The following is an 18,591-nucleotide window of genomic DNA, read 5'->3' on the forward strand; positions in this document are numbered from 1 at the left end:
TAATGTGTTTCCAAGTATGATCTACAAATAAAAAGCACGATAGGAGGCCATTTCATTGGCCCTGAATGTCAGAGTATTTCAAGATATTGTTGTGTTGTGTGTTTGTATATGTGTGTGTATAGTTTCCTTCGCAAAACTGAATTCACATCTTAAAAACTTTTTGAAAAACAAGCATTCATGCAGTTACCCAGCCAACATTTATGAACACCCACCATGTGCTGGATATGAGGGAGTTAAAGAGAGAGGAGACCAGGCTCCTACCCTGAAAGAGAGCCAGGTCTAGTAAGGGAGATCAGGTGTTGATTATGCAACAGTAGGGTAAATGGATTGATAATGATGTGTGGGAATCCAGAGGAGGAATACCTAACTCCAGAAGGAGATCAAAGAGGAGATCAGATGGCAAATGGTCTTGAGCTCCAGCAGATCACTGTGCTGTCAACAGAAATTTGTTTTCCCCAGCATCTTCTTACCCAGGAGCTATCAACATTGATACATGAGCAGCAACCCCTGCAAAGGGAGCACCCAGGAACCCCTGTTGGCTGCCAGCTTAGGCAACCTCAGACTTGCTGGAAGGACACTTACTTCGTCTTGCCTTTCAAGAAGCAAGACATCTGCCCCAAGTATAGTTTTATCTCCTAGATTGGCCAAGGTCCAGGGATGGCTTCGATGAAAACATGGGCTTTTGAGGGGAGAATACTCTCTAACATCCTTGGGAAGTCAGTCACTAGCCCATGCTTGAACACTTCCATAGATAGTACAAACATTTATGCTTACCCTTTCTTCCTTTCTGTTCCTCACACAAAATCTTCTTTTCTCCAGAGAAAATCACATTGTCTTTGGCATTGTTAGGAAACCTTTCCATATTTAGACCCTCAATTTCCCATCTAAATGACTATTTCTTTTGAGTACTCTTTTGACTTCCAGTATACGCTTCCTCTCCTTTGCAGTGGACATGGCCCTTTGGGGATTCTGGTGTTATTTAACTTAGAATTCAGGTGTTGGATTCTTAAGATCTTAAAGACCTTATGCAATATGGCTGTAGCTTACCTGGAGTCCGACATGCCTGCGAGCCATCTGAGTGGAGATGATCAGTGAGCAGGCTATTGGATAGACAGTATCCAACACTGTCTATCCAATATTATTTATTGGCTGGGAGTTGGCTATATGCCAATTAACCTCAAGAGAAAGATTTCACAGAGCAATTATAAATTGTACTGTTCCACTAGTTTTCTCTATTTCTTTCTGGAGGTGCTACTCCTATTGCCCTGGTGGCTCACATTACAAAAAAGAGAAAGGATCTTAATCTTATCTTGTCCAATGGCCTTGATTTGTCTCTGCAATGCCATGGTTTGTATAGCAATCAGCTGTCTGTTCAGTCTTCATAAGTAATATAGCAGAGAATGTCCACATTCCTGTTTCATCCCCAACTTATTACTGTTGATAATCAGAAGCAATTTGTTGGGAATGATATAAAGAATAAGTGAAATCTATTATTTCCAACACTTTGATAGGGATGAAATAACAAATATGTTGATAAACATGTGATTCCCTCTTTGTCTTTGTGCCATAATCATTGATCTCCATTTTTAAAGAATTGCTTTTCCTGAAAGTTCAGATTCACTCTCTGGAGGAAGATCTTTATAATGATCAGGTTGCTCCAGTAAGGAGGAATAATTTTCCATCCATCCACCAAACCTGGTTCATATTCTCTGCTTGTCATCTGCCAGAGACTCTTTCTGACTCTCTTCTATAATCCAGCAAGGAGTCTCCCAAAAACTGGAGCTCAAATTGGAGTAAAGAGGCCATGGGAATTAGGAGGGGAGAGAGTATTTCTCCTTTTAAACTGTTTCTCCTTGAGGCTTAACCCATGCCCGTTCTGTTCACACTGTACCTAGACTTGAGTTTGTGTAGAGAGGGTGCTTATTAGCCTATTAGGGCTACCATAACAAAATACCACAGGCTGGGTGGCCTCAACAACAGAAATTTAGTTCTCACAGTCCAAGGTCAAGGTGCAGTCAGGATTGGCTTCTCAGTGAGGACTGTCTTCCTGGCTTGGAGATGGCCACCCTCGTTCTGTGTCCTCACATGGACTTTCCTTTGTGAGTGCACGGAAGGAGAGAGATCTTTGGTTTCTCTTCCTCTTCTTATATGAACACGGTTCCATTGGATTGATGCCCCACTCTTAGGACCCCCTCACTGAACCTGTATGTACTCCTTGTAGGTTCTGTTGATATGGAGGTTAAGAAGGAATTATTTAGGCAGATAACAAGGGCATGGAAGTCCTCAGTAAGGCTTTTCTTTTTGATGAAAAGCAGCCCCAAATCATTTTCTAACGAAGTAGCTTGTAAGTTGAGCTGCAGACATAAGCAAGCTGGGAGCTTGTAGCGGGGAATGCCAGCAGGAACTACAGAGTAGACATTTTCAAGATGGCAGCTCCATCTTCCCTTCTCTGCCAGCCACATGTACCGCAAGAAGCAGACAAGATGGCACCGATCAACTGGAAAGCCTGTTTGCATAAGATTAGGGTGGTGTAACCAGCTCTTCCCGGTACTGTGTAAAAGTCATACGTGATCAAACCAATCTGTGAGCCCTACCTGAATCAGACAACACTTTCTCAAACCGGTCCTTTATTCTCCAAGACCCCTTTCTCTATAAAGGAAGCTGTTTCTCTTTCTCTTCTCTTCTACCTATTAAACCTCCACACATAAATTCCTGGTGTATGTCCATTTCCTAAACCTTCCTGGCGTGGGACGATGAACCCCAGGGGATATACCCCAGACAAGGTAACCACTTCACTATTTCCAAACACTGTCATACTGGGCTTCAACATATGAATTTTATGAGGACACAATTCAGTCCATAGCAGTGCTCCATAAATATTTGTTGAGTATATCAGTTGGTGAATGAAGAAAACTTTATTGATTGACTGGCTGACTGGCTGACTGAATGAATGAATGAATGAATGAGTGAGTGAGTGATTTTTGGTGTTCTTTTGTAAGTAAGGGAGAAAGGACTGGAACAAAGCAAGAAGCTTCTCTGTGACCCCTTAGAGTACACCTGAGTCCAAAAAGAACTTCAGCTGGCAGGCCTCAGCATCTCTGCTATCTCCTTTGCTGGAGGCCAGTGTGACAGTATAAGGGATTAATGAGGCCATGGGTGTAGGTTTCATCCCATGTGGATCAGTTAACTTCATTCTGAGAAGGGCTATTCCGTAGCTATAGCCTGTGGGCATTTAGTGTTAGACCTGAAACACTTCTAATATTAAACAATGAAATAAATGTGAGTTACACATGAATTTAATACAGATGAATAAAAACAAGTAAAATAATTATTTACCCAATTTATAGTGACTCAGTGACAGAATCAGTGACTCAGTTGTAGTGCTGGTGGTTTCATTAAGGAATAAATGTTTGCACAGTGAAAACTATAAGGAACACGCCTTCCCACCACGCAGGTCAAAACCAATCACAAATGAGGCAGGCTTACTGAGCGCTTTCAGCTAGTGCTCATTGTTGTGCATCTGGATGATTACTGTAGCTGTCATGATTTTTTATTTGACAAATTTTTATGCATTAATTCATTTATTTTCCAACTCACTTATTCCAGTTCAGAGTCAAGGGTGCCCAGACGGATCCTGTTCCAGCAGCTCATGGCACAAAGCGGGAACCAACCCTTCACAGACACCACCCATCACAGGGCATCCTCACACCCACATTCACAGTCACCCCGGGACCATGTAGACACACCATTTCACCTAATGGGAACACCTTTGGGATGCGGGAGGAAACTGGAGATTCCAGAGAACACCCATGCAGTCATGGGGAGAATGTGCCAATTCCACACAGACAGTGGCCCTGCTGGGAATCCATTTCTTTTCTCATTAATGTTATAATAAAGTGATGTTAATGGGATGACATTATTTGAGGAACTGATGTATATGTTTCTTAGATTTTTTTTTTTTTTTGAGACGGAGTCTTACTCTGTTTACCAGGCTGGAGAGCAGTGGCGCGATCTCAGCTCACTGTAATCTCTGCCCCCCGAGTAGCTGGGACTACAGACACGTGCCAGCACACCTGGCTAATTTTTTTATTTTAGTAGAGATGGGGTGTCACCATACTAGTCGGGCTGGTCTTGAACTCCTAACCTCAGGTGATCCACTTGCCGAGGCCTCCCAAAGGTCTGAAATTACAGGGATGAGTCACCACGCCTGGCCTCTTAGAAAAAATTTTAAGATTTTTTTTTGTAAAGAAGAAATAAAATCAGCCATAAAATTGCTCTGCATTTTAATGGATTTGTTTTCAAGCTTTTCTTTAACATCCTTGAATTACATTTCCAGAACTTTTTCATAATATAGATGCATTTTCCCAAATTGACACATAGTATGTGTAAGATAATTTCAAGATGTGTAACACTGCATCCAGAGGACATACACTACACACATAGGCATACGGCAGATAGATGATGTATTCCACTTGAGTTTTATTGGGAAAAAGTATCTTTTTATTACACTATATTCACTACATAGTGAAGAGACAATTTGCTTTATCTCAGAGTTTACATACACTACTGTATATTTCATTAAGCCAATACCAGCATAGCCAAGAAGACACATAATTCAACTTGCCTGCTATTCCTCAGATGGCAACTCAAGTTTCTTTAATATAAATATTAGAGAATTTATACTTGGTTAGTTGAAAAACCAATTTTCCTCTTCCCTCTTTTTATTACTCAATGAGAATTTTATGATGAGATGAATAACACAGAACACCAGCAGTCCTTCCTCTAAAACAGGAGTCCCAAAGCCCCAGGCCGTGGACCAGTAGTAGTATGTGGCCTGTTGGGAACTGGACTGCACAGCAGGAGGTGAGCAGCTAGCAATCAAAGCTTCATCTGTACTTACAGCACTCCCCATTGCTCACATTACCGCCTGAGCTCTGCCTCCTGTCAGATCAGCAGCAGCATTAGACTTTCAAAGGAGTACGAACCCTATCCCTCCTTATGAGAATCTAATGCCTGATGATCTGTCACTATCTCCCATCACCCCCAGATGGACCCATCTAGTTGCAGGAAAACAAGCTCAGCACTCCCACTGATGCTACATTATGTTGAGTTGTATAATTACTTTGTTATATATTACAATGTAATAATAATAGCAGTAAAGTGCACAATAAACATAATGCACTTGAATCATCCCAAAATGATCCTCCCTTTCACCTCCCACCAATCCCCAGTTTCTCACCCCATCTCATGGAAAAATTGTTTTCCATGAAACCAATCCCTGGTGCCAAAAAGGTTGGCACTGCTGCCCGAAAAGCTTTCTCTGGCCAGGTGAGGCAGCTCATGCCTATAATCCCAGCACTTTAGGGGGCTGAAGCAGGCAGATCACCTGAGGTCAGGAGTTCGAGACCAGACTGATCAATATGATGAAACCCCATCTCTACTAAAAATACAAAAATTAGCTGGGCTAATAATCCCAGCTGCTTGGAGGCTGAGACAGGAGAATTACTTGAACCCAGGAGATGGAGGTTGCAGTGAGCCAAGATCACACCACTGCACTCCAGCCTGAGTGACAGAGCAAGACTCCATTGAAATAAATAAATAAATAAAAGCCTTCTTCATTATCACTTCTCAAAAGTGGACTTCCCCATCAAACTCTCTCTCTTCAGGGTATCAGTCAGCCTGGTTCCAGGCTTTCTCAGACCTCCCTCCTTTCTCTTAGTAATTTCATTCCTTGTACCCTGAGCTACCAAATGTAGATTTTCTAACAAATTGCTTTTTCCCAGACTATTCAATTTTATAGTCTCTCTGGAGAAAAATTAATATTGGTAGGAAATTCACAGAAACTCCTAGAATTCTCCATGAGAGTGGCATATCTTTTTCTCACTTTGTTTATGCCTCTATAATCTATTTTTGCTGCCTCTGGATTGTGACAGAGTTGATGTCCTCTGGATGGAAATTTAGGGCATGGAAAGTGAGAACAAGTTAGGCCAGGGAAGGAAGGGAACCAGTTTTTACTGACTATCATGTGCTAAATATCATGTGACTATCATGTGCTGACTCTCATGTGCTAAATACTGAACAAAGTGCTCTGTATATTTTACTACATTTAATCCTAATCCTATGGGGTAGGTATTATTATTGTTATTATTAGTTATTATTATTATTATTTTGAGACAGAGTCTCATTCCATTGCCAGGTGCCAGGCTGGAGTGCAATGGCGCTATCTCAGCTCGCTGCAACCTCCACCTCCCGGGTTCAAGCAATTCTCCTGCTTCAGCCGCCCGAGTAGCTGGGACTACAGGCATGTGCCACCACACCCAGCTATTTTTGTATTTTTAGTAGAGATGGGTTTCACCATGTTGGCCAGGATGGTCTCCATCTCTTGACCTCATGATCCGCCCACCTCGGCCTCCCAAAGTGCTGGGATTACAGGTGTGAGCCACCACGCCTGGTCTTTGGTATTATATTTTTTAAAGGAGGAAACTAAGGGTAGGGGTAAGGAATGGAAATAATATTTACTGAGCACAAACCCGATCCTCGTTTATGTGCTAGGTACAGGGCGTTGATTATTTAATCTTCATAACATGACTTTACTTTCTAAGAAGTTTAAAAGTTCTTTAAAAATTTAACAAATGTCAGACAGAATGGGGTTCTGATACAGCTTCATATGCCTCCCAAACCTATATCCTTTTCCAGTTAAACATGCAGCCTGCCAGCTGTGCTCAACTGATACAGATGTTAAAATTTTAAAAAGGTAGGGTAAGCTTTTTAATTTCTTAAAGCAATTAAAGCTTAAACACTTTGAAGCATAAAAATACTTTTTTGGAATACACTTTTGAGCAAATAAGAAAACACAATATACATTCTTGCTTCCTGTAGATACCTTTTCTTTTTTTTTTTTTGAGACGGCGTTTCGCTCTTGTTACCCAGGCTGGAGTACAATTGCGCGATTTCGACTCACCACAACCTCCGCCTCCTGGGTTCAAGCAATTCTCCTGCCTCAGCCTCCCGAGTAGCTGGGACTACACAGGTGCATGCCACCATGTCCAACTAATTTTTGTATTTTTAGTAGAGACAGGGTTTCACCATGTTGACCAGGATGGTCTCGATCTCTTGACCTCGTGATCCACCTGTCTTGGTCTCCCAAAGTGCTGGGATTATCCACGCCCAGCCCTGTAGATACCTTTTCTTAGTGAATTTTTACCTGACCCTCAATCCCTTTAAAGTCTATGCTAGGCTTCAGAGAAATGCCTCTTGTTTTTCTTTCTCTTTTTTTGAGATGGAGTTTTGCTCTTATTCCCCAGGCTGCAGTGCAACAGTGTGATCTCAGCTCAACTTCTGCCTCCTGGGTACAAGCAATTCTCCTGCCTCAACCTCCCGAGTAGCTGGGACTACAGGCATGTGCCACCATGCCCAGCTAATTTTTGTATTTTTAGTAGAGACAGGGTTTCACCATGTTGACCAGGATGATCTCAATCTCTTGACCCACCTCGACCTCCCAAAGTGCTGGGATTACAGGTGTGAGCCTGTAATTACAGGCACCTGGCCTTCCATACTTTTAATGAATCTTCCAACCTAAAGGCTTTTCAACTACCCTTTTTCTTCAAGTTGGCATGGCAAACCACCCGTCCTGCCTAATTTTAAATTTCTAAGTAAAAGAAAGCTTCTCCAAGTTATACAACAAGCCTGTTGCCAGAAATTCAACAGGCAATAATATGCTTTATTCCAGATAATTCTGTTTCTACGGTATTTAGGTTTATAAGAAAACATAAGCTTTTGAAATTCCTTTGTGCAATTTTAATCTAGGGGCAACAAGCCTTTTCCCTAAGAAAATACCTCTGCCATCCACCATGTGGTTAGACACCTGGCATTTCTCTATCAAGCTGTAAAGTGTTACGTTGGCATCTTTCTGTATTAAAAGATAAGACTGAAAATGAAAATACCCTAGAGAGAAGTCACATTTACTAAATTAGACTTACACTACCCTGAAAATGATAGATATAAACGTCTCCCAAAAGGAGATTGAGATACTGAGGAGGAGAAGACAGCATGGAAGATCCCAGTGTTTAAAAGCAGTAACTGAGAAGTAGGACCAGCACCCGCTCAGAAGGTGGCTCTCAGAGCACTTTGATTCTTCCTCTTTCAAGTCTGGCCTTTCAGAAAATATTTACTGTGAAAGTCACATTTTATGCTGAGTGTAAGTTCAAACGTCAGTGTGAAAATCTTGCGTGGTCAAAATCTCTCTTGAAAAATCTCCGCCAAGGTGCACATCCATACTGCTTCCTAAGAAGTCAGCATTGCCAGTTCTTCTTGAGCTTTATCATATGCACCCCTGGCTTTGGCTTCAGTTGAGTTCCAGCTTGTTTGTTTGCATTTAGGGGCTACACACATGAAAACCTGCACGCCCAGAAGTACACTCAATGCAGCCAGATGTTCCAAACTACAAGTGACACAGGGAATGAAATCTAATCCAGGAAGTAATAGATTCTCAGTCTCGTTTCATGTTTGTGCTGGAACATATAGATGCTCAGGAAAGGAATGCTGGAGAGAATTTTACACAGTGTTTACATTCTTTTCTCCCTCACCTTTATTTATTTTTCTTTTCTTATAGTTGAATTTGCACAAATTAAAGTCATCTTATTGAACTCCCCTGCATATTCATCCAAATGCCCAGCTCATGGGTGCTATCTTAACCTTATGCTGCCTTTGGAGAGGAGATGGCAGAACAGCAGGCTGTGATCCCAGAGTGCTTTGATCCCAGACCAGAAAAATGAGAGCAAATCACCAATTTGGGTCTTACACAAGGTGATATACCAGGTGAATAAACTAGTCTCCATTTTGATGATCTGTCTTTCTCTGTCATTCCTTCTCTCTCCAGGCTGGTCCATTCAGGTCCAGGGAAGGGATCACCCCAGGCTGGTGTGGATCTGTCCTTTGCAACGCGAACTGGTACCAGGCAAGGGATTGAAACACATCTCTTCAGAGCGGAGACCAGCAGGGACCTCTCCCACTGGACAAGGAGCATAGTACAAGGTTGCCACAATTCTGCTGAACTCATCGCAGAAATCAGCATGGGTGAGTACTGCCGTGGACCAGCAAGGGCGCGCTGTTACAGGAAGATGAACCCTCTGCTCCACCCAGGCCTCAATGAAGTTTTCATTACTGGCCTCTGGGAATGGTTAAAATTCCAGAAGCAAATTTAAATTCTTCTAAATTGAGGAGGGCTATACACTACTAAAATGTAACCTAAGGCTTTGATTATAAAAAGACTTATCCTATCTTCATTCAAGAAAAGTTGGTAAGTTGGATATTCAGTTACAGTTTTCCTACCTGTGTAACCCCTGGATGGCTTCCCGGAGGAATGAACTTTGAGGCATGAATGAGTAGGATTCTTGATTACAAACAACAGAAACTGATTCTGCGTAATCTATCATGAAATAAAATTAGTGGAAATATATTATGCAGTTAATAGAATTGAAGAGGACAGGTGTGTGAGTCTGTTTGCACTGCTATAAAGATGTGCCTGAGCTAGTTAATTTATAAAGAAAAGAAGTTTACTTTGGCTCCCTGTTCTGCTGACTGTACAAGATGTGTGTTCTGGCATCTGCTTCTGGTGAGGGCCTCAGGAAGCTTCCAATCATGGTGGAAAGCAGATGGGAACTAGCATTTCACATGGCAATAGAAGAGGGGAGAAAAAGAGAGAGAGGAGAGGAAAGTGCCGCACTATTTTAAACAACCAGGTCTCTCCTGAATTCAAAGCAAGAGCTTACTCGTTACTGAAGGAGGCGGGCACCAAGCAATTCATGAAGGGTCCTCCCTAAGACCCAAACACCTTCCACCAAGCCCTACTTCTGTACTGGAGATTACATTTCAACACAAGATTTGGAGGGGACAAAACATCCGAACCATATCAACTGGAGACCCACACAGTTAAAAAGAGCAGGAGCCAAAGGCATTGAGGTGGCGATAGGCAGAACAAAGTGACAGTTCTGGGAAGAATGACCAGGACCCCCTGCCCTGGTGCGAACGAAGAGGCAGAGGCAGGATGGAAGTGCCAAGCAAGCACAGGCCACATTCACACAGAGCTCTTAGAAAGGGCAAGACATGGTAGAAATAGGTGATGTGTATAGAAGGAAGAATGCTTCTATTGTATAGTATGTATTAACGACCTGCCAGGCGTATAATGTCTCCGTAGTTTCATACTTTGAAAAACAAACTTTTTTTTTTTTTTTGAGAAGGAGTTTTGCTTTTGTCACCTGGGCTGGAATACAATGGCGTGATCTCAGCTCACTGTGACTTCCACCTCCTAGGTTCAAGAAATTCTCCTGCCTCAGCCTCCCAAGTAGCTGGGATTACAGGCACGTGCCACCACGCTCAGCTAATTTTTTGTATTTTTTATTAGAGACGGGGTTTCATCATGTTGGCCAGGTTGGTTTTGAACTCCTGACCTCAAGTGATCTACTTACCTTGGTCTCCCAAAGTGCTGGGATTACAGGCATGAGCCACCATGCCCAGCCTGAAAAACAAACTTTTTATGGGTCCTGAAATCAGTTAATTGATCCAGGCAAGACCAACATTTTAAAAATGAACTAAAATGGAATAAAACAATTAGTGTAAATATTGTTTTATTGTTTTGAAGAAATTTGATTCAACTCTGTGTGTGTGCACCCATGTGTGTGTCCTGGGTCACAATGCTTTGCCTGTCTCATCCAGTCCTTCCATTTCCCTTGTCAGCCTGACAAATCAGGAAGCAAATTCTCAAGAAAGGTTAAATAGCATGCACGAGATCACACAACTAATAAATGACAGATCTGACTTCAATTCTAGGCTATGTCACTCTGAAGTCCAGTCTTTGTCCACTCTAGTCTCTACAGAGATGGGGAACTTTCCACAGTTATGTCAGTGAAGCAACAAAAATCAGTTCTGCTCAGGCTGTTGTGATCAGTAACTTTCATGCCACTCTCCAAAACATATAGAGAGGCAGAATGACAGACATCAAAACTTACATATATAGGTACATAGATAAGATAGATAATTTAAATTTCTTAATTGGTGAAGGTTAAATAAGGGACTGGAGGCTGGTGTGGTGGCTCATGCCTGTAATCCTAGCACTTTGGGAGGCTGAGGCGATTGAATCATCTGAGGTCAGGAGTTCAAGACCAGCCTGGCCAACAAGGTGAAACCCCGTCTCTACTAAAAATAAAAAAATGACCAGGCATGGTGGCTCACACCTGTAATCCCAGCCCTTTGGGAGGCGAGGCAGGCAGATCACAAGGTCAGGAGTTTGAGACCAGCCCGGCCTATATGGTGAAACCCCGTCTTACTAAAAATACAAAAATTAGCTGGCATGTGGCATATGCCTGCAGTCCCAGCTACTCGGGAGGCTGGGGCAGAAGAATTGCTTGAACCCGGGAGCTGGAGCTTGCACCACTGCACTCTAGCCTGGGCGAAGGAGCGAGACTCAGTCTCAAAAAAAAAAACATAAGCCAAGCACGGTGGCGTGCACCTGTAATCTCCTCCCCTGTCTCAGGAGGCTGAGGCCAGAGAATCACTTGAATCCAGGAGGCCGAGGTTGCAGTGAGCTGAGAGTGTGCCACTGTACTCCAGCCTGAGTGACAAGAGTGAGACTCCATCTAAAAAAAGAGTCTGGAAAAGTAACATCTAATTTAAAGTAACATTACTAACTAGACGCATGCCATTCAGTCTTGTACATTTGCTAAGTTGTACTCCGTAGTTAACCCAGGGTTTTTCATCAGTCAGCAAACTATACAATTAACAGTGTCTATAATGTTATTGTTCTTGATCCTGAAATCTAAGACAAATTGTTTCTGGTTCTGAGATCGAAGGCCAGCCTCTTCCAGGTCTCCTGCAGACATTCATCAAAGGTCATTAGGTATCACAGTGGCTAGTGCCCTCAACAAAGTCTTCCAGTAAATCTGTCTTTGAGTTTCGTATAATATTTGCTATTTTCCCTTTTCTATTATCCTTTCCTGCCTATTCTTTCATTTCCCTCTGTCTCTGAGGAAGCAGTACAAGGTTATAGTCACGAGTAGAGGCTTTAAAGTCAGTTAGGGCTGGATTCAAATTCCAGTTCTATTTCTGTCGTAATCACTTACTGAATGTCTTAGTTTTTTCATCTATAAAAAGGAGAAAGTAATAGTACCTACCTCATAGGTTGATAGGAATAATAATACCTAGTACCTACACCGTGGTTGTTATCGATAAGTACGATTATTAGTTGTTGTTCTTATCTCTAGACCTGTGCTATCCAATACGCTAGCCTTAATCAAAGGTGGAAATTTAAATCAATTAAAATGTAATCAGTTCCTCAGTCACACTACCCACATTTTAAGTGTGTCTAATTTTAAGTGTGTTCAGTAGCCACGTGTGTCTAATGCCTACGTCGCTGGGCAGTGGGCAGTGCAGATCTAGAACATTCCCATCCCAGAAGAAAGCCTTGTTGTGCAGCTCTGCTTTAGAGGAACAGGATTTCCCACAAGACCTCTTAAGAACCATGCTTCCAAGCTTTAGCTGCACTGAAAACAATGACAATTTTAATTTTAGTTTCATTTTCAAAAGCCTCAATTTGCTAACGCTTAATCCCATCCCCAGAGATTCAGAGTCAGCAATTCTAGGGTGCGGCCTGAGACTTGCATTTAACAAGATTTCAGGTGGTTCTGATGCTGATGGCCCATGCATTACTCTTTGCACAATTCTTTGTACAATGCCAGGGTGCAACTTCCTGGTCAACCAGGAGTATTCTTTTTTTCTTCTTTGAGATGGAGTTTCACTCTTGTTGCCCAGGCTGGAGTGCAATGGCACAATCTCGGCTCAACCTCTGCCTCCCAGGTTCAAACGATTCTCCTGCCTCAGCCTTGCAAGTTGCTGGGATTACAGGTGCCTGCCGCCACGCTCGGCAATATTTATATTTTTAGTAGAGATGGAATTTCACCATGTTGGTCAGGCTGGTCCCAAACTCCTGACCTCAGGTGATTCACCCACCTCTGCCTCTCAAAGTGCTGGGATTACAGGCGTGAGCCACCGCATCTGGCCCCACCCAGGAGTATTCTGAAAGATGTGGCACATGTTTACATGTAGTAGGATTTTTCCAAATTTCCTCTGTTTATGCAAACATGAAAAATTAGATGTTTTGTAGAACTTCCGTTGCAACATATCCAAGATAATCAGTGCCTTTTTGTAATTATCTTGAAACTAATTAGTCCTCAAATGTTTCTGATCTTTGTTGAAACCTTGTAGGAGTATCTTGGAAGCTTTTACTTTTGATGCCTACTCTGTATGGCAAAAAAAAAAAAAAAGAAAAGTTTTGAACTTGCGAGTTGGAAGAAGCTTGAGCACCTGAATACTAAGTTTGATAGAGTTACATGTGTAATACCAGAGAAGCTCAGACCTGCTGCAACCATTTGGGGATTGTTGTAGGAAAGAATGATGATGCCCAAGGGAATTTGGCTTAGTTTACATCCTACAAATTTTGTAAAATCTTTCTCTAAAAAGCTGAACTCTGTTTTGACACGAAAACACTGAGGCTATTGATAGACAAATCGATGGAGAAAAGCTAATAATTCTGTGAAGTGAGCTAGCTGGGTGCTGGAGAAGAAAGTGTGGAAATGACCAAAGTGTAATCCAGTTATACTTCGAAAGATGCCCGAAGAGAGTTGGGGAAAGGGGCCTATGTTTTAATCAGAGCTTCAATTAACTTGATAATGTGTTCAATTTATCCTGTATAGACTGAGAACATCTTCAGATGTTCTATGTATGGTGGCATCACAAATACCCCAAATACCATTTGAGGCCAACTAGAGTATATGAGGTCAAATATTCCACAAACACCATTTGAAGTCAACTAGAATTAAAAGTAATCACAATCAGTTAATTGAGAATATCTGATGGTGTCGTTTTACCATTTGTTTAAACATTGGGGAAAAGAACACCATGTTTATATCCCATTCGCCTGCATAGTCTGTAGGTGGTAGACATGAAGAGTATCAAAACAGTGTCAGTCATGGGACACATGCCTGTAACCCCAGCTACTCAGGAGGCTGAAGCGCGAGGATCCTTTGAGCCCAGAGTTTTAGACTGACCTGGGCAACATAGCATATACCCCGTCTCAAAAACAAAAGGAGGGATCAAGACAGGGAGCCAGTGCCATCAGCATGATCTCTATGTCACTGTCCTTGGACATCCTTGAATGGGAAAGCTGGCGGAGGGCAGGGTTCGGGGACTATGCACAGAAGGGGTTATAGACCTGTTAAAGGAATAGATCAGCCCTAGTTACAACTTGAAACATATCTGCGAGTCAGTCAGGAGAACGGCCATATGTTTTAATCAGAGCTTCGATTAAAACCCACCGCATTCAGTGGGCAGTGGAGATTCCTATTTCTTCCTCTAAACTTTGGAGGCCTCCCCACCTACTGTCATCATTCGTGAGGTAGGAAAGCTGAATGACTCTGTGCCCAGCTCCCTCCCTGTATCCCCCCTTTTCCTGAGTGCCAGAGCATGAGAAGAGACAGAAGAGGGTGGAAAGAACTTGAATTTTGAAAGCCTAACAACCTGGGTGGTGATGTGTTCCCCTCTCTGAGCTTTCCATTTTCCACCTGTAATATCGGGCTGTGTTCTGGCTTCAGAAATGTGTGATTTATAAAGATGAGTGGAGCAAATGATGATGTACAGCAAGTTCTCAATCAATAAAGCCCTTGCTCTTATGCTTTCAAGCCCCACCCCCAGCAGGGAGTGTCCTGGTTTCCCTACAGATCTTTTAGATGTAGATCAAAACCTGAGCCAATTTACTCGTCACCGTCTGTTAAATGTGGTGTTTTGTGAAGCAAAAAATCCAATCTGATCCGTAATAACCTTTTCCAGAACCTTTGATCAAGAGTTTTAAGCATTCACAAGTCTTCCTAAATAGGAATTAGGATGCTGTGCCAGTCTCCGTGCCCAGCTCATAAGCTTAAAGAGCAGGACTCTTTTTCCCAAACATAGTGAGAATCCCAGGTAAAAGCTGGCACCGTACCTGCTCAGGAGGTTTTTGGTTTGTTTCTTTGGATCAGAGGGCACTATGTGCATACCACCGCTGAGATTCCTGGATACCACACCAGGAGTGCTCTTCATGGAAGATGCCACATCTGAGGTCTGTTAGCAACAGCAGCTTTTCCAGGACCCAAGATCATCAGGGGAATTAAAAGAACACCCCTCTCAATTTCTAGAAAGAGATTTGCTAGACTTTTAAAAATTAGATTATTTTTAAACCACTCATTCCTGACTTACGTGTTTACATTAGTTAACGTAGATAATGTCACAGGCCATGCTGTCTTCTTTCACCATGTGGTAGATGTGTGTGTGTGAGTGTGAGTGTGTGTGTGTGTGTGTGTGTTGATGATGATGAGGATGATGATTCAAAGGTGGCTTTATTTATTTATTCATATTTAAAAAAATTTTTCTTTTAGATAGAGTCTTGCTCTGTCGCCCAGGCTAGAGTACAGTAGAGCAATCTCTACTCACTGTAACCTCTGCCTCCCAGGTTCAAGCTATTCTCCTGTCTCAGCCTCCAGAGTAGCTGGGACTATAGGTGCACACCACCACATCTGGCTAATATTTTTATTTTTAGCAAATACAAATTGGTTGGGGTTTTAGCATTTAATATTTTAGCAAATACAAATTTGATGGGGTTACACCATATTGACCAGGCTGGTCTTGAACTTCTGACTTCAAGTGATCCACCCACCTTGGCCTCCCAAAGCTGGGATTGCAGGTGTAAGCCAGCGCACCCTACTGGCCTTATTTATTTAAACCAACGTTCTGGTTTTTTTCTGGCTTGAGGCAAGGCCCACAGGGCTGTTGGAAGGCCAGTACACCTACAGACCTGTGTGTTGTCAGATGACTAGATAAGGACTAGAACCCAGATAACATTCAGTAGATCCCAGCAAAAAGAATTTCTTTCCATTTAATTTCCTTAGTTCTATGGGGCTTCTGTTTTTTTTCTTTTTAAGACAGAGTCTCGCTCTGTTGCCAGGTGCCAGGCTGGAGTGCAGTGGCGCGATCTCAGCTCACTGCAACGTCTGCCTCCCGGGTTCAAGCAGTTCTCCAGCCTCAGCCTCCCAAGTAGCTGGGACTATAGGCGGTTGCCATCATACCCAGCTAATTTTTGTATTTTTAGTAGAGACGGGGTTTCACTATGTTGGCCAGGATGGTCTCCATCTCTTGACCTCATGATCCGCCCACCTCGGCCTCCCAAAGTGCTGGGATTACAGGTGTGAGTCACCGCGCTCGGCTATGGGGCTTTTTAAAATTACAACACCGGCCAGGCACGGTGGCTCACGCCTGTAATCCCAGCACTTTGGGAGGCCAAGGCATGTGGATCACGAGGTCAAGAGATGGAGACCATCCTGGTCAACATGGTGAAACCCCGTCTCTACTCAAAATACAAAAAATTAGCTGGATATGGTGGTGCGTGCCTGTAATCCTAGCTACTCAGGAGGCTGAGGCAGGAGAATTGCTTGAACCCAGGAGGCGGAGGTTGCGGTGAACCAAGATTGTGCCATTGTACTCCAGCCTGGGTAACAAGAGCGAAACTCCGTCTTAAAAAAAAAAAAAAAAAAAAAATTACAGCACCAAAATAAATCCAAGGAGAATATTTTCATGAACAATGACTGTGTTTTTATAGTAGTAAGAATCTTGTGGCTGATCACTGGGACTGAGGAGGCATGAAGTGAGTGGGAAAATGGATTGATCGCCGTGGTTCATACCTGTCTCTTTTTCTCTCTCTTTCTCTCTCAGCTTGCACCTACAAAAACCAGGAGTGCCGTTTGACCGTACATTATGAGAATGGATTTTCTATTACCACTGAACCACAGGAGGGTGCCTTTCCCAAGACAATCTTACAGTCTCCTTACGAAAAGCTCAAAATGTCTTCAGATGATGGAATCAGGATGCTGTACTTAGATTTTGGAGGCAAAGATGGAGAGATTGTAAGTGTACTTTTCTTTAGACAGTGTGATTTCATATATTAATATTTCATTTTGCAACATAATGCTGCCTTACTCTTATTCGGCATTTGACTGCTAACGAAATGCTTGCAAGCCCATGTTTTATTTGATCCTTGAAAAACAGTGATTAGGTTCAATTATTTCAAAGTTCTTTTCTTCAGTCTCATTTTCCAGTAGAAGACTACATAAATATTTGAGTCAAAGGAAATAATCCTTTACAAAGTTTGATTAAATTCTTATCAAATAGGGTCTCATCAGCTTAAAAAATGTACCCCGCATTTTTAAAAAGTATCAAGCATCTCGTATAACCTTGGCATTGTAAGAGATGTTAGGGAATGCAGTGAACTAAAATACATGGTCCCTACCGTCAGGGAAGTCTCTGAGGAGAGGACATACAGCAGAGAGACAGTAGGGGCCAGATGAGGGGCAGAGCAAGAGGGCAGCCAGAAAATGAAAAGAAACTGCTCAACTCCATTGGAGTCCACAGGGGGCCGGACAAAGGCACTGAAGCATGGAGCCGATGTCAAACACTATGCAACAAAATTAGCAAATATATCAGTTATAGTAACATACTGCTCATCTCAATGCAAGTTAGTCCATGTGTTTGAATTCATAATTTCCTGAGATGGTTTCTGCCTGCCATAATGAAAAAGTATATGACTTCACTTGCACAGAAGGGTGAATTGCACACTCTTATGCTGTCTAGCAAGTGTTGTCCTTGGCATTTCAGGAGAACATATCATCTCATTTAAGCTGTCAAATGTAGAACTTCAAAGAGGACTTTGATGTCGTAATGACTAGTCTCTGTTTAGGTCCTCCCTAGCCACTGGGTTAGTCAGTGAATTTGCTGGCTTTCAGGAAGGAAAGGGCAGAACAGGCTTAACAGGGCATAGGGACTTTTTACGTCAAAATTGCAGCCCCACTCTTCTGAATGATGCTATACTTCTGGCACCAAAACAGTGCCAAATATCTTGCCGTGAGTGCCACAGGCAGTCATGATGAAGGCCATTCCCTGTGGCTGACACTTGGTTTGCTGACATTCACTTTCTGAGAGTAATTTCTAGCCAAGCATATTTCTAACTTTTAAAATGGATCCACAGAATTTTTTGTTGAATGTTTGTTTGTATGTTTCAATCAGTAGGTTCAGTGTGAGGCACCTGCTTGGAAATAAAGTAGTGACTTAAAAGCCCGTTTTACTAAGAATATTTCTAATTCAGTTGCTGCTCTATCAATCACCCATTGTGTACTTTTTCCTAAAGGTGACTACTCTCTAGCAAAGTAGAAAAGAACAAGAATCAGTCTCCTGCTTTATCCATGGCTTAAAAATTCAAGGCTATTTTTGCCCACCAGGAAAATCACTTATGTCTAAATTTCAGCCTTTCTGCCTGTAATTACAGCCTGACTTGGAAGATTTAGGAAGGACTGATTTTTACTGCCAGTACATTGAGTTGATGAGCTCCAATTCAGACACAGCCCCCTTTCCCTCTACCCGCTATGTCCGTTTAAACAATCCCAGGAGATGGGCCGCAGACCTTTCCAGTATGGAGGGGGAAGAGACAGAAGATGAGCTGTAGGAAATGCAATAAACTGA

At 42.5% G+C, this 18,591-nt stretch overlaps 1 protein-coding gene across 1 annotated transcript in view; it reads left to right on the forward strand.

Moving 5' to 3' along the window:
* SNTB1 (syntrophin beta 1) overlaps positions 1–18,591 on the forward strand; it is a 282,625-nt gene that overhangs the window by 260,642 nt on the left and 3,392 nt on the right. The window contains exons 5-6 of the mRNA XM_035276820.3: positions 8,879–9,075; positions 16,792–16,982. Coding sequence (XP_035132711.3) covers positions 8,879–9,075; positions 16,792–16,982 — 388 coding nt within the window. The remainder of the gene's footprint in view (positions 1–8,878; positions 9,076–16,791; positions 16,983–18,591) is intronic.

The sequence above is a fragment of the Callithrix jacchus genome, chromosome 16 (genome assembly GCF_049354715.1).
Source record: "Callithrix jacchus isolate 240 chromosome 16, calJac240_pri, whole genome shotgun sequence".
NCBI classification, from domain to species: Eukaryota; Metazoa; Chordata; class Mammalia; order Primates; family Cebidae; genus Callithrix; species Callithrix jacchus.